General features: G+C 41.3%; 1 protein-coding gene across 1 annotated transcript in view; it reads right to left on the bottom strand.

Annotated features, from left to right (window-relative positions):
• LOC149305991 (transcription factor Maf-like) overlaps positions 1 to 22,057 on the bottom strand; it is a 179,712-nt gene that overhangs the window by 142,944 nt on the left and 14,711 nt on the right. The window contains exon 2 of the mRNA XM_089476736.1: positions 16,567 to 16,628. Coding sequence (XP_089332862.1) covers positions 16,595 to 16,628 — 34 coding nt within the window. The 3' untranslated portion in view covers positions 16,567 to 16,594. The remainder of the gene's footprint in view (positions 1 to 16,566; positions 16,629 to 22,057) is intronic.

Consider the following 22,057-nt stretch of genomic DNA (forward strand, 5'->3'; position numbering starts at 1 on the left):
CTCTAGAGGATCACCCTTTCCCCATTCACTATGATATGAATGAATGATACACACAGGAGCTGATTCTGAAAGGCAAATAGGAAAGGTAAAAAGACATTTAACTTTAATAAGTGATGTATCGGTTTGTGCGCCATTAGGAGTGATGCTCAATCACTCTCTGGGTAGTTGCTTTCATTTAGAGGGCGCATGCAATGGTGCCAACATGGTGACGTGTCCAACAAGAAACACCTGAATACAACTGTATTTGGCAAGTGTACCTGTGACTATTTACGTATTTTCTGACACCGACACGTTATCATTTTGTGCAAGGCTGGGACTTTTTTTCATGAAGGAAAAAATTTATCAAATTTGCCCTTTGCGCATGTGTACGAAACATAAAGCTCAGCAAAGAAGAGAAAGTAATGCATCACCAGAGAAAGAAAGAGAGAAATCATTAGTGTGATTTCAACAGAAATACAGTACGTCTCAGCTTGGAAATGTCAGAATTCAGTAGGGGACTTACATCTGTGGGAAACAGAACTGAGCAGCTTCACAACATCTGTATTCAGCAAGGAGCTACCATGATGTTGCAGCGTAAGGGAGCCAACACAGGGACCAATGAACAAGGGAACTGATGCCCTGTTGATTTAATTGAGTAAAAACTCAATTTACACCAATTTAAGTAAGATGAGGACAAAGGAGGACAGTAGGAGGAGGAGAGAGAAACTGGGACATTTTAATAGCAGGTATGATATAACTCTCCACTCCCCAGTGTATTCTTACAACAGCACTTTGAGGCATGTTAAACTGAGAGAGTGTGACTAGCCCAAGGCTTAACCCAGTGAGTGTCATTGGCCAGAACCTGGTTTCATAAGTTCTAGTCTGTCACTCTACACACTATACTATATATGCTTTCAAGGGTTGGGAAAGGCTGGTTTTCACAATAGTGATTTAAAGGATGGGTATTTCACAGCTCTTAGTCACTGAAGACACAGAGTAAGGGATGAGAAAGTCATACCGAGGAAATAAGCTCTGAGCTACCTCCTCCTCCCTCCTTTTTTTGAAGGTAGGTGTCATCAGCAAAGTGTTCACAGCTTTGCCAGCTGTCATCATCACCACAGGGAATGACAGCTTGTGAACACCACAATGGTGGCTATGCTTTTAGAACAAGAGTAATTCATGCATGGGCAACTACTGGATGTGGCTTAAGTGCACCATCACACTTGACGCCTGAAGAGTTCACAAATCCCTCGATCAGCCTCTCCTGGTGGCTCCCATGGAGGTGATGCCATCACCTGGAGTGACTCTTCCAACTGACAGAGCCTCAGGGGCAGCATCTTCTGGATTGGAAAGAGCATGTTGATGGCACAGAAATTTGAATTGCCTTCCTTCCTAACAACAAACTCATTCTCTGAGTCTGGATCTATATATAGCTAAAGCAACATCTAAACAAAGGATGAAGGGATTAGCATGCTCACATGCAGAAGTCCAAAAGTCTTTGCATGGGAGCATTAAACAGAGTAATACTGGTAGAATATGGAGAAACAGAATGGTTCTCAATGGGCAAAAGGGTAAGACAAGGCTGCATATTATCACTATTTGTTCAACCTTTATGCAGAATATAATATACAAAGAGCAGGTTTTGACTGAGCAGAAGGAGGCATGAAGATTGCAGGAAGAAACATCAGCAATCTATGATATGCAGATGACACCATACTACTAGCAGAAAACATCATAGACTTGGAACAATTACTAAGGAAAGTTAAAGAAGAAAGTGCAAAGACGAGTTTATTGCTGAACATGAAGAAAACAAAGATAATGACCACAGAAGATTTACATAAATTCAACCTAGATAACGAGGAAATTAAAATAAAACTTCCCTTGGATCAACCATTAATCAGAATGAAGACTGCAGTTAAGAAATCAGAAGACTAGGAATGGGAAGGGCAGCTACGAAAGAACTGGACAAGGTCCTGAAGGATAAAGATATACAATTATTAAGCACTACAGTCAGAATGGTCCATTCCATCATATTCCCCATCACCATGTTTGAATGTGAGAAAGTGGGTAAGAAGAAAATCAACTTATCTCAGATGTAGTGCAGGAGAAAACTGCTGAGGATACCAGATGGATGAACTCTGTCAGGGAGATCATGGGCCTGAACCTGCAGTGGTAGAATAGAGGGGAGCTTGGAAAGGTCTCATTCATAGGGTCGCAATGAGTCGAGGTCAACTTGAAAGCAGTTAACAATAGTAGACAGTTGTTGTTGTTGTTGTTGTTGTTGTGTGCCTTCAAGTCATTTTCAACTTATGGTGACCCTAAACCAAAACTATCACAGGTATCCCTGGGGCTGAGTGTGTGTGACTTGCCCAAGGTCACCCAGTGGATTTCCATGACTGAATGGGGAATGGAACTCCAATCTCCATAGTTCAAAGCTGAGACCATTATTTCAAGCTGGCTCGCCATAGAGGGTACAACCATTTTAAACCAAGCACCTGTAGACTTTGAAAGAAATGAGTCCCAAACGGCTTTAAGAAAAAGTCAATTTTAGCTCAATGCCAGAAAGAAACCAATATTGGCACCACTTGGATCTCCAAGGCAAGGACATTCCAAAATCAGGGCATCACAAGTGGGGTTTGGGGGCCTCATGCAGTCTACATTTTCCCCCACTACTTTGTTTGGCCAAGTAGTGATCCAGCGACCTACTCACAGCAGAGGCACCCTGCAGGGATGTAGCCAAGGGGGGGGGGGGGTTCCGTGGGGTCCAGACCCCCCTTCCATTAGATACAATAAATGGTGTGCACTGCTGCGCCACAGTGCCCAAGCTCCATTATAATGGTGGCACTTAGTTTGGAACCCCTCCTTCCCAAAATCCTGGCTATGTCCCTGCACCCTGCCCCTATTCCAGCATCTAGTGGAAGGAATGCCTGCCAGGATATTGAGCTCTGATTCTGAAGTTTCTCTTGTGTGCTCAGCTGTGAACACAAACAAAACTGACAAGTACAAGGGAGAGGGCTTTTGGAGCATCCCTCTCTGGCCCAATGTTTATTCAATAGTCTCCCTCATTATGGGCCTTGAGGCAGGCACTGAAATTGTATGTTTGTTTACTAGTGCCTTTTCATAATTTCTTTTGAGCTGTTATTGTGGTAGGAGAGCACAGATTCAAAGCAGCCAATTTTGTTGAGCCTGAAATACATAACCAAGGAACGGGAAGAAAGTTCTAACTATTCCCCCTTATTCCACAGCTCTTGCTTAATTTTATTGCTGGTTGCCAGTGATTTTACTGTGATTGTGAAAAAAAATAGTGTGCCACAATATAAAACCACCAAACAAGTTTTCTAAAAGGTGGAATATGAAGTTATTAAATGAAACCATCCTAGTCACTGCCTAACCAAGTAGGAATTTTGTACAAGATTTCACAGACAAAAAGTGGGACACATGCGGCCAAGTAACATCAGAGCATAGTCAAGATGGCAGAGGTTACTTTAATGCAGAAGCACACACAAGCTACGAAAGGCTGCAGGAGCTTGCTTTTGCCTGAGTCTATTAGAGTTTGTGAGCTTAGCTTGAACACTTGGAGTAAGCCGAGGACAAAAGTGGAAAATGAGAGGTGCGGAGAGCAACGAGGACATTTTTAAAGCAGCTGAAAAAGTGGGATGACAATGGATAAACTGGGATTGTTCTGGCAGATGAGGACATTTGGAAGGTATCTTTGTATTTTCAACCAAGAGTCATTTTCAACTGGGAGGTATGGTCATTCACTTACTGGGAACAAAGGTTTTGTTCAGACTGGTGATTTGCGCCAGTCTGGGGCTGAAATGAGGGTTTGATAGGGCTGGGTATCTGCACGCACCCAGCCCTACAATCGGCGCGCAGGTGCCATGAGTGCATTCACCCATCCATATGGGGCACGCAATGACGTCTGCATGGCGCAGCACCCAAACAGCACCGCACCACATGGACATCATCATTTTGTGCGAGGGCATTAATGGCATCCTGCACATGGCACAAAAAGAACCTGCCGTGAGTGGGTTCTTTTTAGGCCTTGCGGGGGCCACAGCATTTGTCTGCTGCAGCTTCCATCTGGGGAGGAAAGTTTAATAATAATAATAATAATAATAATAATAATACATGTGTATAGCTATGCATGCACACACAGAGATCCTCTATCAATCATTTCACTTTCTGGTGCACGCTGGTCTCTTTCCCATGCCAAGTCACAATACGGTGTTTTATTAAAACTTTCAGGGCCTAAACCGATTTGATCCAATTTGCCCATATACTGCCATTGCCATTATTTCAAATTGTTTTAACTGGATTTAAGTTTTCTTGTTTTAACTGATAAAGGAAACAATTTTTTGTTAGTGTTATTTATTATTTCAAACTGATTTAATTGTAAGCCACCCTGAGATCTTCAGGGTCTGAGATTTTTATTTATATATATATATATATATATATATATATATATATATATAGCAGATAAATAAATGCTTTTTGAAAGAGCTAGCCTGCATTCCAAGCTGTTCCTTAAATGTGATTCTTTAGAGGACACCAGAAATATAACCAAACTTTGGTACATGGAGTCCTTGGCCTAATTTAACACTTCTAACAGTTATTGCTTAGCTTCTTTTCTAGCTGTGATTTGAAAAAGAAAACCTGTGCCTATGTATTTAGGGCCATTGTGCCTCAAGGTAGTGGTTATTTAAGTATACCCGGAGGTTATGAGAATATGCATACAAATTGTGTATCCTCTAACTCTCCCTGCCTAGTAACAATAATCCTTAGTAGATCTCCTTGGGTTATCACAATTCTTATTTTTGCCTTGGGGGATATATTTTCAGCTTTTTAAGGCTGAACTAGCTTTCTTTCCATTGTACTAGTGAGCAATGTAAAAAAGATAATGTGTTCTACCTGGTTAGGTAACACACCATGCTCCTGCTGTCGACATTTAAAGCCCTCCATGGATTGGCCCCTCCTTACTTATCAGACCTTCTTTCTCCTCACCTTCCCACCAGGGCTCTCTGTTCTGGTAGTCAAGGTCTGCTGTCTCAGACCAGGATTTCCTCTGCCCCATCCCGGATTCGCCCCTTTTCACTTGCTGCCCCCCACTCCTGGAACCTTCTCCCCCCACAAGCAAGAGCCATCACTTCTTTAACCAGCTTCAAAACTTGAGTTGAAAACCATCCTGTTCAGAGTAGCCTTCCCAGGCATTGCATAATTGTTGCTTGCTATTTGGTGTTCTTTTGTTGTCTGTCAAACCATTTCCTGTATTGCTATGTACTGTATATGCATTATCCTACTTGAGAGTATGTATTTTCCCTGGAAGAAGATTAACCATCCATTATGAAGCCAAGCCCTCCCTCCAGTCCATCTGCCTTGGTCCAGGCCTTGGAGGTAGAGAGGAACTACTGGACTTCTTACCCTTTCCCTCCACGACTCCCTTCTCCTTCTGTGTCATGTCTTTTTAGATTGTAAGCCCTAGGGCAGGGAATCGTCTAACTAAAAAGATTGTATGTATAGCGCTGTGTAAATTTACAGCGCTTCATAAATAAAGGTTAATAATAATAATAATAATTTGTAAGCCAGCATATGATAAGCTATGTTTAGAACAAATGAACATCTGCAGGTAAAGGATAGTTATCATTTCAAGAGAGCTTTGTGGTTGTGCCTTTAACAGTTGTCTGGATTAGTAGATAAATAGTCATGTGCATGAAATTGTATTTCTCTGCAGAAATATTATTTTCTGCACAACGAACGTTGTTTCCTATAAGAAAAACACTAATTTTGGGTGCAAATGTTGCACCAAATTTTGCAAAGAACAAGTCCCAATTAGAGCCTTCTCTGTGCAAGAAAAAGCATCCATTACAGAGGATGTTGTTCCCTGAACAAATGTTGTTCCCTGAACAAAACCACCATTTGCCAATTTTGCATGGAATAAGTCCCAAACTGAGAAAATTCCCATCAGTCCAGGGTTATTCTTATCAAGGTTTCTCAACATTTGAAAGACACAGGGCACTAGGCACAGAATACAAGAACAACCGGAGAGCAAGAATGGATTGCTAGGAGCAATCTCTTCTTGGTGTGTGAGTTTTCTATTTAAAGGGCGCTTTTATGTTCAGGAGCATTCAAAACTGCGATTCCCCCGCTCATCTGGAGCATGAAGTGCCACCTCGGCCATTTCGCCACCTCATTCTGCCGCGTGCAAAGTCCCAGCTTAAGTGACAAGATAAAAATCAAAATAAAAAAGTTGAATATTTTAGGCAACCAGCACCCAAATGAGAAGCTGCCATGTATTTGGCCATTTTAGGGCCCTCCAAGTGCCTGGATTTATTTGCAGCGAGTAGAAAATAGACAGCCGGCATAAAAAATCCAGCAGGTTCTAGCTAGTAAAATTATTTATCAAGCTAACAAGGGAGGAACCGTTCTAGTAACAACAACCCAACGTGGAAAAAAGGCATGCCTTTATATTTTACCTTTGGGTTAGTACACCAGTAAAAATGCCAACTGACAAGCACTTCTCATAAACATTGCTTTCTAAATGAACGGCCTTGTTAGCAAGGGAAGGCTGGGGGGAGGAATCCTAAGCAAGAGAGAACTCGCATCAACAGGCAGAACCAATTCCAGGAGAGGGCCCTGTGCTAAAAATACAAACATAAAAATAATGTGGGTGCATAAATGAATTTAATAAATGAATACTTAATTCCGCATTTGAAATAAACTACTGCAGCTATGAATCCATCCCCGGACTGGAGAAAGAGGATGGCCTTTTATTCAAGGTTTCAAAACATTGGGGCAAAATATTTTTTCTGCATATCAATGGATGGATAGACACAGATGCACTGTTAGCTCTGCTAGGCAAACTCCAATGGAATCTTTATCACAGTTTCCTTTCTTTCTTTCTAGGATCCAAACTCCGAAGCCAATTTTTATTATGCTTCTTAATGAGATCAAGTATTGATTACAAAATGCTCTTCGGCAGCACTTCGTAAGAGTCCCTGAAAGGGACAAAAAGGGGAGCCCAGGGGCAAGAAAGGGAATAATCTCCTGATCCCAATTAATTTTTTCAAAGGAACAGTCAAGCAGCATGCTCCACAAAAAGGCTATGCTCACAATGAGTCCCCTCCACCTGACAAGGTTTTTGGTACCCCAAGGCTCCTTGGTTAGACTCAACATTTAACAATTCTCATCAGAGAAGCTTTAAACTCACACACATACACACACCAAAAAGACTACCCAAGGTTTCCCCCCATCCCTACTGCTTTTGATGCCACGAGAAAACAGCTTCAGGGGCTGAGACTCAGCAGCGCATCTTCTTCAATGTCTAAGGCAATAAGAGCTGCAACATCTGTAGGTAAAAACAAGGTAAAGTGGGGTTGGAAAGAGGGAGAAGAGAGGAAGCATTTTTGATCCTTAAACAATTCTAGGCAAAGACAGAGCGCTTCTCTGTCTTTCGTTTGTTTCCAAAATATGACCTACGGAGTTTAGTAGGACTTTTTCCTACTTGGATGCATGTAGAATTGCAAATTCATGCACTTGTTACATTTATAGAATCATTGAGTTGGACAGGACCACAAGGGCCATTTATTCGCACCCTCTGACACACAGGAATACACAACTCCTGACAGATGCCCATTGAATCTCTGTTTAAAGACTTCCGAAAATACACCACCTGCTGAGGCAAACTCTGTTCTTTGTTCCAGTGAGCTCAAAGTACCTTACATGGCTTTCTCCATCCCCAATTTATTCTCACAATAACCAAGGGAAGTAGTTCAGGTTGAGAGAAAGAACCATTTGCACAAGGTTACATAGTCCAGCGAGGACCAGAAGGTGACCAACTGTGGATGACTCCATGAAAGCTTTACTATTTTGACTGTGGTGCCTTGTTTTAAGAAGTGCAAAAAATAACTGTTCGGCTAATTGTACAAGAAACACAAAATTTTAAACAAGATCTACAGAACAGAATCTTGTAGTATTTTCTGTTAACCATCCATCTAGCATGTTTCAGTGCCTCTGCAAAAATGCAGAGTATCAGGTGGGTGGATACAGTCTCCCACTCCGCAAATCCCTTCAACTGAATCCCAATCCTACTGCATACATTTCTTGAGCATAGGCCAAAGACGTACTGCCAACTCAAAGAGATTCGCTGCCCTGCCCTTCTGCAAACCTAACCCTTATGAAAATTAAAAAGTCTCTGCGATAGGCAAGGATCCTCTCCAGCTTGTTAAGCAATTGATGGATTACATTAATATGTATACTGTCTGTAGGGGACAAAACACTTTCGGGGAGCATGCATAGCTTTGGAAACATCAGCAAGTATCACTAAAAAGGGGGGGAAAGAGCAGATGCATCGTTGACGCAAACTGTGAAATAAATAATAGATCTCGACTTTTATGTTCCCAGCCTTTGATCTGGTACAACTGACATTAGGGTCCAGAAACAAGAGGGGAAAGGGAAAAAAAGGAAAAGGAAGAGACTAGTGGATGTCAAATTATATTTTTAGCACAAGGCCAAACTGTAAGAAAAGAAAGAAAGGAGAGGGAACGAAAAGGTGTGACGGAATGAGCGCAGCAGCGGAGAACTAAGAGACACCCAACTATTGTTTGAAAGCAGGGAAGATGATATTTAATTCAACTCTCCGGTTACGGAGAGCATGATTAACCATTCTGCTCTCTCCAGTGTAATTTTCAATAAAACAATAGGCAGCACATTTTGAAAAAGAAAAGAAAAGAAATCCAGACTTAGAAGATGCAAGTTCATCTTCCTTAGTAGAAAAGATGAGAACATTAGTCACATGTGAGAGGAGGAGGTCTATGACGCAGGAGGACAAACCTTGGCCTGCAAACATCAATGGCTGCTTTGCAAAAATGTTGCTCATCCAACACACCATCCAACTTTTTCACAGATGAAAACTGGGACAGGTGTGGCTTGGCAACATCAGAGTGTGGTTAAGATGGTAAAATTATTAATGTGGAAGAATACCCAAGCTAGGAGAGGCTGAAGGAGTTTGCTTTTGTCTCAGCCTACAAGGAAGACTCTGCCCTCTCCTCTCCCTCTTGCCTCACTTTTGCACTTTGATCTCAGTTTGCAGTAAACTGAAAGACGTGGATGACAAAGTGGGAGGAGGAGAGAGAAACTGGGGCATTCTTTAGCTGAAAAAGTGAGATGACATAGAGTTAATCGTGACTGTACCTCCCAAATCAAGACAGCTGGAGATTATGTATCCAAATGTTAATTTCCATCATGGTTCTCCTTTCTTCCCTTTGCAAGTTGAGATTGATTCTTTTATTGCTCGTTGTGGGAAAAAATGCCCAGTTCTGCATTTTATCTTTATTTATTTAAAGCTTTTACAACTTAATCTGGGGTGGGGGTAATTTCCAGATATTTGGGTACTGCAAATCCTTTTCATTATTGTATGCCTTCCAGCTGTGGTGTTACTAGGATTGTCATCACCCTGTGCAGTAACTCGTGGTGTCACCCTCCACATTGACTTCCTCCCATACTCCACCATACAGAACCTGTAGTAATGGGGCTCCAGGGAAAGCCCCCCCCCTCCCCCCAGTCACTACAAGGGGGAAGTACATGCAATGAGAAAAGGAAAAATAATTAAATTTGCCCTATTTTTTTTAAACTTCTCTAACCTCTAGATCCATTTCATAGAATTTCTCAGATCAATTAAATCCTCACCTCCACTGCCTGCCTCCAAGCCATTCAATGTGTTGATATAATGAAGAAAGGAATACCACATTTATAGCTGCGTCTGAATAACTTTGATTATTAGTTGTTAACTGTAAGCGGCGGGATCATCCTTTTCCTTCTCCTTCTTTTTCTACAGACTGGTGATTACGCCGTACAATGCTTTTGCCAACTTGTTAATTAGATGTTAATATCTGCAAGGGAGCAACAGCAAGCTACTACACCTTGGGTCATTTTTCAGAAATACAGGCTGCCTCTGCTGATGGTTCCTGCAATTCCCAGAGCAAATGCCATTCCTGCTCAACAGCAGGAGCTGTTTGCTGCTTCCATGTCTGTTCTCATCCATGCAAAAAGCTGGCATGAGTGCTAATATCTTTATTATCTTTCCAGCCGAGGTGCTAAGCATGAGTGAGGCTTTATTCCCCTTCCCTTTTACATCCTGACATTTTAAATGTATCTGGGTCTAATATACTATACCTCTCAAAACAGGACATATTCCTAGATGGTACAGTTTGGATAACCATTTGGAGCACAGGGGCAAGGAAATCCGTTTTTGTGGTATTAAGCCCCATGGAGAAAGGCAGTGTGGTGCAGTGGTTGCATGTCAACTAGGATTCCAGGAGACAAGGGTTCAAATCCTCATTCAGCCACAGAAAACCACTGGATGAACTTGGGCAAATCACACTCTCTCACCTCAAACAAAAGCGAAGTCAAACTCTCTTTCACTAAACCATGCCCAGAAAACATCATGTCTTAGAGCTGCCATCCTTCATAGTCAACTCAATGGTGTATATGAATAACAAGAGCCCAATGGAACTCTATGTTCCCTACTTTCAACCAGAAACTTATAGAAACATGCTGTTAAGCAATAGATAAAAGAGCACAAGGTTTAGGAAGGCTTGCCCGGATTTGTTGCAAAACTGGCCTCATGTCATGAAGACAATCTGCACTCAAATTGGGGCTTTGGCCCTGTGTCATGAAAGCAGTTCATTTGGCCCATGTAGTCCTCCCCCAAAAAACTCAGTCAAATGCAGTTGAAATGCATGTGAACTAAAAAGATTCAATCCAGATTCTACCTGGATTATTTTCACTGTCTGAATAACTCTGAAAACCCACTACCACATAAAGACCTACTCCAAATCATCACAAACCTATTGATCATCGCTGCCGCCACATGCCCCTTACCTGCCTCTGCCATCATATGACATCGTAATTATTTCCGTATCAGTTGGAGAAATGGGCATATGTGATTATATCACAAATTCCCATAAAATACACTTTTGTACAATTTTAAAGCATTTTTAGGAATACGTTTGAAGATTAGTCTTTGTGCTAAAGCTGACCCTAAACTCCCTTATTGATTCCTTCTTGGGGGAATCTATCATGCAACATGTTGCCTATCATGCAACATGGGATGGAGATTTCATGGAGTTTGTGAAAGTAACCTAAAATGATCAGGAAGAAAAATTACAAGCATTAAAACTGGAAGCACACACAGAGAAAGAGTAAAAGTAATGTGTTAAGTACTACTTTTGTTGCATATTAAAGCTATAAAGTTGCATAAGCAGCAACCCTCATTTATAGCTTCATGTTATTCACTGGTCATTCTCTGTACATTCTTACCCATAAAATAAGCAGTGCTTTGTGTTTATTTGAAAGGAAACTTGGGGGACAACCCAATCCTCCTTCCAGCCTCTCTTCCCTGACCGTTATCCTTAATTCCCATAAAAGATTTGGTCCCTCAGTGATAAATCCATCAACCTCATGGATCAAAATAAAAACCCTACATGAATATTCCAACACTCTTAACAAGTAGCATAGCAACAAACAATAAAAGCACATTCTGAGTCAATAGTAGAGCTGGGGCTGGAGTGGGGGGCTGGCGGATAGGAGTCAAAGATCTACTCATATATTTAGCTCCTGTTTTGAAATCTGCACTCCAACTTCTCCATCTTTCCCTCCTGCGCACCATGCACAGCCGCTGTTTGCAAAAGAGAGAAATGGTGTGATATCATTTGTATCTCACAGCTAAATTCACTCCTCTTTCTTATTTCAGTTCTTTGTGCCATGCATTATAGAGGTAACAACTTGTCTTTTCCAGCAAAGTCAAATTAGCCAGGCTTCAGAGACATGATGACTTCTTTTGCCCCTGTACCTTCCTATACTTTATTCTTTAAAGCCAGTTTGCTTGAAGAGAATTCAGAACTGGGAGTTTTAATGTTAAGCCTGTCTCCAAGGAATTGATGTATTGGACTTTTCATAGCTCAGCTTATTATTCCTAATATTACACAGAAACTTCCCATCCGTGTCCTTCTCTTCCCCAAATTCCCCATCTGACCAGATGTCTCTTTTCCCCTTGCTTCCACTTGTCAATCACGGCCACGACTGAAATTTGATTTCTCTCCCAACAGTAACCTCATATGAAATATTACCATAGGGGTCAGCACAGGTTGAACCTTTCCGCACAAGTTCATTAACTCTTCCTCGGGTCTAATATCTGTTTGTTTTATAACTTACGTGGGGTTTTTTAGGGCTAATCTCTTTCGCAACACCAAATCGGTCAGCAATTGCTAAATCCAGGATTTAGGAGGAAGTGAAATGATTCGGTTCTCCTTTTTCTCCCAGAAGAGCATTTGCTTTTGGACAGCCAGATATTAGGACTGTGTGAATCGACTGTAAATTGAAGTATTCTCCCTATTTTCACCCCTCCACCTCCACAAAATAGTACATCCAGAACTGAGGAAAGGTTAAATGGAGAAAAAATTGAATTAAAGCAAAGCATTGGCTTTAAGACAGCATACTTTCCGTTCAGAGTAAAACCCTGGGACTGCACAGTCTATGGATGCTTCATTCCAGAACCATTGCATTAAAAGGATGGATGGTGATAAACAGCCAAAGACTAGGAACTTGATGTCAACAGTGCTAATACTTTTCTATTTAAAAACCTTATCTATATATACAAAAAACTGAGGTGAGAATTAAGAATGGAGGCTCTTTCATAACACACCATTGCAGTACAGTGGGCCCTTGGTATCTGGTGGGGTTTGGTTTCAGGACCTGGATGGATACAAAAATCTGCGGATGCTCAAGTTCCATCAAATACACTGGCATAATAAAATGGTGTCCCTGATACAAAATGGCAAGATCAAGGTTTACATTTGGAATTTATATATTTTTAAAATATTTTCAAGCTCTGGATGCTAGAATCCATGTATAAAATAAATCCATGGATATGGAGGGCCAGCTGTACCTTGCCATGGCATGAACTACCTTGGTTCCATCCTATGGGATCCTGGAATTTGTGGTTTTGTAAGGTATTTAAAATCCTCTGTGAGAGAGTTCTGCAGCCTTACCAAACTGCAAACTCCCAGATGCCATAAATGTAGTTATGGTGCTGCAACACACTACAGTTCTCAGAATTCCATAGCATTGAGCCATGACATTTAAAGCAGTGTAAACTGGATTATTTCTGCTGTGTAGATGTAGCCCTAGTGAAAGTCGGGCTCTGTCTACACTTGCTAGAATGCTCCAGACTGGCTCTGAATTTCCCCCTCACCTTTCAGCAGTGAACCATGAGCAGATGTCTTCCTATGTGGCCCATTCATCATCCTGTGCCACTGCTGAGATCAGTTCAAGACACCCAGCTACTATCGATGCTGGGCACCTCATTCTCTCCTCAGAGTGACTTGCAACCTCAGTGGGGTCACCAAGTGACTTGCAAGGACCATGTGGGAAGACAGCCACCCATCATTGCTGCAGAGAGATCTGGAGAAAGCCCACAGCTAAAGGGAAGCCTTTTAAATCCAGGTTAGGAAGAGGAAGCCCCAAACTGGATGCAGGCATCATGAAGACATTCTGGACTCAATTCAGGATTTTGGACGCAGTGAGCCCAGGGAGAATTGGGAGTAAATCACTCATGCAGATGTATGGTGTAATGTGTATAACACCAGTCTGTACATGCTCCATGCCTTTTTAACCTTAGACATTGTGCTCAGGGATTACAATTTACCACTTCACAGAAGATACAACCCACATCCCTCACTTTCTGCAACAGGGGTGGGCAAATGTGGCCCTGCAAATGCTTCTGAACTACAGTTCATAATCCTTCATCACTGACTATTTTGGATAGGACTGATAGGAACTAAGGTCAAAAACACTGACAATCTGACAGTTACCTCTGTGCTCTAGAAAGAGACCTTCCCTCTTAACCATGCAAGATTGTAAATATGAAGTAACTACAATAAGGATCCATCCAAGGAAGCAAAGGGTTTCCTCTTCACCTCTTCCCCCCCAAATAATTTGTCCCCAGATAATTTGTCTCTCCATTGACCAGGCCATTGACCTCTACAAGCAAATTATTATAAACACGGAGTACTTGCTATCCCATTAACCCTCTCCAACAAATTAATTTTAATTCAATTTAGTTCAATAAACTGGAAAGCAGTTTGCTGCATAAAGGGAAGGGACAGGATTCTTGACCTGAATTCAGAGAAAAGGTCACACAGAGAGATACCAGGTAATTGAAATAATTTTTTAAAATCATTATGGTATCCCCTGGTACTAAGAGATTGTTTTAAAAACAAATTCTAAAAGTGGAATGGCTTTTTCTTTCCAAACTCTATGGTCCAAAGAAAGAAAGGAAGGGAAAAAGAAAATGGAAAAGGAGGAGAAAGAATTTTGGGTCTCTGCTTGGCCATCCTTAACATGTCAAATGGAGAGTCTCTCGCTATGTCCAAATAATCAACCGTGAAACATTGCTAAAAACAAAACAAAGCCCAAGGCTTGTTCAATAGTTTACTACCTGAAAGAAGGAACAACATAGCATCCATTTCCATTCAACGTCTAGGAACTGATTATTGAATCTTGATGGAACACTATCAGTGAACTGTATTTGATTATCACACGCAAGAGCGAATAACTTCAATTTTATTCTCATCGTGGGAGAGATTTTGTTCAATGATTTTAAACTTCTGGGTATTATAATATTCTTTAGGAATGTGCAGAAAAACTTTAAAAGGCTATTTTTGTGCAGAAAACGGTATGTGTAAATAATACAGATTGTGCACAGAATTATCTTGTCTGAAGATAAATCAGGGGTCTGTTGTTGTTTTTTCACACAAACATCAAGGTTTTTGCAGAAACGAATATTTCAAAATGCAAAATGCTGCAGGAAGGCTGACCATTTTCTGGACTGGTATCCATGTATCAAGACATGTTTGCTTGTCTAGAAAGAGCAAAATTGCCAGTATTCATTGCATCCTTACTTGGAGACTCAGAATAGCTTGCAAGAGAACCTGAAAGGCATCTACAACATAATCCTCCAGTATATCACTAATGTCCCTTCCAACATTTTTCACCTAAAGTATCCACCTCACTCTGTTTAATGATAGGCCCAAGGCATCAAAATGCCATACCCTTGTCCCCCCCCCCCCCAAAAAAAATGTAAAGTACAATAAAAACATTTCAACCAACAGTGCTAAATCTTGGCAAGGCAGAATGACAGATAAGAGAGGCAACCAGAACTGGATGAGTTAAGATATTCAAATATACTGACAGCTCCCATAAATCATATTGAGCATCATAGTTCAACAGAACTGATCACAAAGACAACTGACCCTGTACCAACCAAAGGGTTTTCCCAATGTTTAGATGCTCTCCTCCATCCCTGCTTGGCTCTGTGTCTTAAGCCAACAAAAATCCAACACATAGCTTTCCCCATTGTTGCATCTTAATGCTTAACACAGGGTCTGCTAAATCCAGTCTATTGTCAAAGGCTTGCCTTCGGGCAATGGGGCAGAATTAAATAAGCCAATAACTACACCATAATACAGTATTTATGCCCAAAATAATAAAATGTTAATTTACTGTTCACCCTTTCCACCCATCGCCCTTCACTTCCCCAGTTATCCGTCCTGTTGTAAACTCTAGGTGCTGCACTCCTTGAAGCAAAGGCCTGTCCTCTTGTACTCTATGCATATTGATGGTGGTATGTGAAAGTAGAAACTCTACTCTCAGATAGTTGCTATGGCATATAAACAGGAACATAAGAGGAGCAGTTAGACACATATTTCCTTCCCCAATTCATCTGGACACACAACAGTATATCAACTGCTTAGAAGGTCAATTCCTTAGAAGGTCAATTCCTATCAACTATGAGGACAAGGAGAGACCATTAGATACTTCTAATAGATTACAGCAGAGGTGGACAGCTATTGGAGTGCACCTCTCATCAGCCCTAGTAAGTACAATTCATGGGGAGGGATGCTGGGAGTTATAGTCCAAAAACCACCCTACAGTCTTGCTGACCTTTTCACTAAAGAAAAGAGAGGTAGATGCTTTCTTCAACAATAAAGCTAGATTAAGACCACTTTCCATTTACACTTTTCACCACCACCTGCATCCACTTTATTAAGACTCTTGGTTTTCTGCTCTGAAAATCATGCCAAAGAATATATGAGATTACAGATGCTTATTTCTGTAGCAGAGGATGATTATTTGCCAATATAGATGGGTATAGACATAGAGGTACATGAGCAACACAGATATTTGATTGGACATAAGACCCATTGTTGCAGTTGATGGGCTCCATAAAGTCATAGTAAATTTGGCAATGCATTTCATGTAAAACACACACACATACACAAGCACAATAACACTGCAGCATTTGCAAAAGATTGCACAAGCAAGACAAGTTGTGTAGGCGCTTTCCGTTTGGCGGCCAAAGACAAGCTAGAGAACAGATATTATTAAAAACAGCAGCTTTCTCAAAGCTTTGGGGAAACTAATCGAGACATTTCACTTGCGCTCAGTTCATACATACATTTGCGTCATGCTGAAGCTAGGCTCTCTTTGTACATTAAGAGTCCAACTCCATAAAAGAAAATCAAATTGTACCTTGTCAGGCTTCAGGTAACAGGAACTCTCACATCACTGATGCAGAAGATTCTCTTGGATACCTAATTCAGTGAAAATATATTAAAACAAACAAAGCATAATTAATAAGGGCGTTCTTTAAAAGCTAAGCCGTATTAGCCTTGTAGAAAGCAGAGATCAATTATGGCGCTACTGAGAAGTAAGCCCCACTTTGTTCAATGGGACTTCCTCCATGGGGCATGGTAGCCTTAGGTTCAATGAATCTTTACAAATAATCCAAGCCATCGTTTTAACCGATAGCATAGTAGCCATCAAATTAAGATTGTTTAAAGCGGATTTCCCACTTCTTCCTTTTAACAACGCAGTGCGATACATGTCTGCGTAGAAGTAATCCCTATGAATTTAATTGGACCTAACACGGTTGAGGACTGCAGTTTATAATGTTCATATGAATTCTGTAATGGCAAAACTTCAGAAAGAAATAAAAGATGTCAAACCTTACCCATCAAACTTTAGGTTTTCATAATTTCATTTTTATTTTTTATTCATAAAAACGATTTCCTGTGTAAATGCGAATAATAATTGTCAACTTATGTACACCTTTCATGTTCCATGTCTCTTGTCTAATATTAAAAGGAAGTCGAACATGCCTCCCTTATATTGGACATGTCCTACAAGATCAAACTGGCAAAATGTATTTAAAATCCAATTCGAAAATAAACACACCACTCGGATGCATATCTGCTCAGAAAGACATTCAGTAACAATTGCTTCGCAGTAAGTGCACAGAGCATTGGCCCATGCCATAATACAATGAATTCTGGTGAAATCTAAGTATAGATAATCCTAATTCGTATCCCTTATGACTGCAATGCATAGTCACTTTTCTTCCAAAGTAATTCCATTCAAGCCAGTGTTTCACAACAAGCATGCTATAGGTTGCAGCTGAAAGTGTCACGTATTTCATGTTTCCTCAGAACCAGGGGACACAACAACACACAGGCAGCAGAAACACTATCAGCTGTCACATGTGTAAATAGATCCATTTTTGTAGCATTTTAAGAGCTTGATAAAAAAAATGCACCCTATATTTTTAAGGGCTTTTTTTCCAAACAAAAGATATGAAGGAACGTAATTGCTAGATCTGATTGCCAAATTTCTATTTGGTGTCAAAAACTCTCCGTTGTGCATGTGAGCATTGTGCATGTGACCATTGTGTGTGTGTATATATAAAATGCCTCAACATACAAATCCCTTTAAATACCCAAACTTACTACTAGCATAATGTATTAAAAGGTGCTCCAAGAATACATGTAAATCGCATTACATTGTGAGGATGGATGGATGGATGGATGGATGGATGGATGGGTGATGATGATTTCCAGATGCTTTTCTTGCCTCCCTTCTCCTATGTTATTTTTGGACAACAATAAAGTTTGGGGATGCTGTCCTCTTAAATGCGAGATCTGGCACGACTCCCAGGATCTCTTACAGCAGATGACTCCTTTAGACCTTAGGTGTCATTTTCCTCCAGGTGACCTCCGCTTTCATGCCAACTGGCAAATCCATCCTATTATGGATGCATTCATTTGGAAGGGATAGGTATTCGATGCTCCCTCCCCTCCTCCTTGAAGTGGATACAAAGAAGTGTTGCGGTCAGCATCCTTTTATTATCTTTCGACTACGAAGAGGATATCCCCGCTCTAATACCGCAACCCACTCCATCGCATCAAAGATGATCTAAAGCTGAAAACATACACTTCGGCAGTTCAAATATTCAATTAAAATTACTCGATGGCTAGGCATTAATAAACAGACACAAAGCCAGGAAATGCTGTATTAATTCCTAGCCTTGAAAAAGCAGTACTGGACAATTTTATTAGCTGCACATGGCTGATCTCATTCCTATTCCCTCCCTCTTTTTAATTTGGTTACATTGGTGAAAGGGTTATCATTCAAACGGGAGAGGCGGGATACAAATAAATATTTTATTATTATTTATTATTATCTAATACATTTTTCCGCCCCATCATCAGCTTCTATATTATAAAAGGATATTTTTTTCACCAGGAAAAGTGTTGAGGAGTTTCAATCTAGTCTGACACAAATATTGAATTTCAACAGATGTTATCACATATATATATATTTTTTTTCTTAGTCTAAATAAAAATGACTTTCTGGTAGGTGTTCCCTCCCATGCATAACCCATTCACTTTCTTTTTTTATTCCTTCTTTCCTCCCCACCCCAGAAAAAGTCTGGAATAAGATGGAAAAGTTTAGAATAGCTCAGAGGGAAACTATAACTCTGAGAAATGTGGATTTATTATCATTTGCAAGCTAAAAATCTGCAGGTGCACTATACCTGTTTAGGTACAGCAATACAGATGATGGTAGCAAGGAAGGAAACAGCCAGGAAGGTAGTAAAGCACTGGAGAAATAGGTTGCTTAAAACCAGCAGATCTTTTTCCTCCCTTCCACACTAGAATCCCAGAAAAGCAATGGCTGTTTGACGTACTAACAGATTTCCAGCTGCAGTTAAACATTTCATCCAGTATCAAGGGTTCACGTTCTTTAAAATCTTCACCAATTAAAACCACTAAAATACACATATCTCCAAAAGCGTGCAAGGAAACATTAGTCTCATGCTTGGAAGGCTTTGGAACAATGATCTTAAATACAATGCGTTTGTGCATACATGTGTAAAATGGTGCAATTTCCTTGTTACAACCACCATTCCAAACATATCTGCTTATATCAAGATATATATATTTTTATATCAGTACAGGTCATTCTTTCTAGGTCAAACTATGGGAAAGAAATAGATGTACTAGGCCCCTTTTCTTTTTCTTTTGCGGTCCCTGAAACCCAGAGCCACAAGAACCCCACTGTCCTGCTTACCTCTACTAAGGGCAGCACAGAAGGGGAGTATACAAAGGAATAGTCCAAAGTCCAGTCCAAAAGTCACACAATACCATTCAGTCACAGCAAAGGGCAGAGGCAAGAGTTCAGCCACAAGGCAAGTCCAGAGGTCAGATAACCAAAGTCATGGATTAAAGAGCAAGAAACAACAAAGCTGCAAGACTGGCTGTCAGCTGCAAAGAGCCTCTGCAACTGGAGGTCTTTTAAAAGGCCTCTGCTTCTCTCAGCTGAAACCTATTAGTTCTCTTCTTGGCTTCTAGCCTGGAAGAACAAAGACTCCTTGACCTGCCTTTGCTCCACAAGTCCTAGCACCTTCTTCCTACAGTCCATAGAGCCTTTTTCTCCCTCTGCAGCTTCCTAAGCCTGATCCAGGCAACCCCAGATCTGCCCCTGTCTCAGCCTCCTCCATGTCTTCGGAGTCTAAGGACCTTATTGCACGCATTATTTTCCCCATTATGGGAATGGGACTCTTGAGGCTGTGAGCAACTGGGGAAAAACAGATTTTATCGCACCGCAAATCGTCCACAAAATGGCCCCATTCTGTTCCCCGGCACCAAGCTGTCCCCATTCAGTGCTGAGGAGCGTTTAATGTTTGGGTCGGAAGCAAAATGGCACCCCTCAGCACTGAATGGGGATGGATTGGCACCGGGGAATAGAATGGGGCCATTTTGTGGATGATTTGCTGTATGGTAAAATCTGTTTTTTCCCAGTTGTGTGCGGCCCCGAAAGTCCCCTTCCCATTCCCATAATGGGGAAAATAACATGTGCAATAAGGTTCTAAGGCCCAGGGAAGTCCATGCCAACCACCCACACACAAAACTGGCCTTAAAATACTCAAAATTGCAGCAAAACATGGTGGTTTTGCTCCCTCCACCCCAAAAATGTCAAAATGCAGGAAGGAAAAAGAGAGAAAAAACCTGAAAACATACTGTCCAATTTGGTATGGACAGTCCCAGTTAATCCTCTGCCATCCCCTTCTTCAGCTGCTTTTAAAATGTCCCAGTCTCCTTCCGCTTTTCTCACTTTGCTCACTTCTCCCCTGATCCTGGTTTACTTCCATTGCTGCAAACTGCGTTCCAAGGGCAAATGTAGCTTGATCTCAGCCAAAGAAAGTGAGAGAAGAAGAGGAGGGAGCCTTGCCTTTCCCAGTTCTCAGGCAAAAGCAAACCGTTGCACCATGATCCAGTTTATGCGTTCTTCCTTAATACATAATAACTTTTGGCATCTCAACCACACTCTGTTGTGGCCTGGTCACATGTGTTCTGGTTTTCGTTGGTGAAACGTTGGAGGTTATGTGAAAAATTGGCCAAAACCAAAATAAGAAGCGACATCACATCGTTTCTTGTTCTGTTTTGGTGCAGAGATGTTGAAAGTGCAAAAGGGTGTAAGTGGCGTGAAAATTGGCCTGTTTCTTTTATGCGGTTGCCCACTCCTGCTATAGTACATCCTGAACAGGGCAGAAACAATGACACTGAAATAATGTGAGTGGTTGTCGTCCTAGGGTTTTAACTAATAAAAGCTATCTAAAATGCCATAGAAATGTACTGAAGTTGTTATTTGCTATGAAAACCTCATTTGTACCAAAAGGCCAACACTATCAGAATGAGAGAGACTGCATGGTGTAGTGCTTTGAGTGTTAAACTATATGATGCTGGAGACCAGGCTTCGATTCCCTGCTCAATCATAGAAACCCATTGGGTGACCTTGGGCAAGTCACACACTCTCAGCCTCCAAAACCCTGTGACAGGGTCTCCTTACTATCTATATGAGTGTATTTTAATGGCTTTGTAGTGCTGTATTTTAACTTTTGGTGTTCTGTGGTTTCATTTGTATTTTAACATGTACTCTGCTTTGAGCCTTGAGGAAAGGTGGGAAATTAATAATAATAATAATAATAATAATAATTGATTTTTAAAATTTTAAATTCCATCGTATGGAATCCCATAGCGTCCCAGAATTCCAGAGCATTCCAAACTAATCTCCCAGAATTCCATAGCCTTGTGTCCAAACTGGATTACTTCTGCAGTGAGAATGCAGCCGGGAACCTCTTGTCCTCTCTCTTGTCACTAAACACCTAAACAACAACAACAACAACAATAGGGCTCAGGGGTGCTGCGGATCTCTCTGAAGAGAGCAATGCAAACAAGATGCAAGTCTGAAGGGAGATCCAAGGTGATGACTCCGAGGAGCAAAGCCTCCTTAGCCAGGCGCAGTTGCCTATAACTTTCTAAGACCCCTGCCTAGCTAGGATCAGTCCCTCTTTTTGATTCCCCTTTCTGCCTTTGCAGAGTGACCCTGGACTCTTGCCAAAGTCCAGGAAAGAGAGGCAGCAGCTGGGCAAACAGAGGACAGTTCCAAGGGAGAGAGCAAGCACCGCAAGGATGAAGGGGAAAAGATTGGATGCCATTGGATCCCAGATTCCAAAATTGAAAAAGCCTAAGGCTGGACCACTCTGCACGCTTCCCTGAGAGTCAGCCCAAGAGGAGCTGTGCAAGATTCCTAAACCCGGCAAAGGGATCATGGCAGGAAGAGGATCGCTCTCAGTTTGCGCCCAGGGAATGAATGGGAGGGAGTTTATCTCTCTCTCTCTCTC

The sequence above is a fragment of the Sceloporus occidentalis genome, unplaced genomic scaffold (assembly GCF_023333645.1).
Source record: "Sceloporus occidentalis isolate IW3139 unplaced genomic scaffold, rSceOcc1.0.p SCAF_10, whole genome shotgun sequence".
NCBI classification, from domain to species: Eukaryota; Metazoa; Chordata; class Lepidosauria; order Squamata; family Phrynosomatidae; genus Sceloporus; species Sceloporus occidentalis.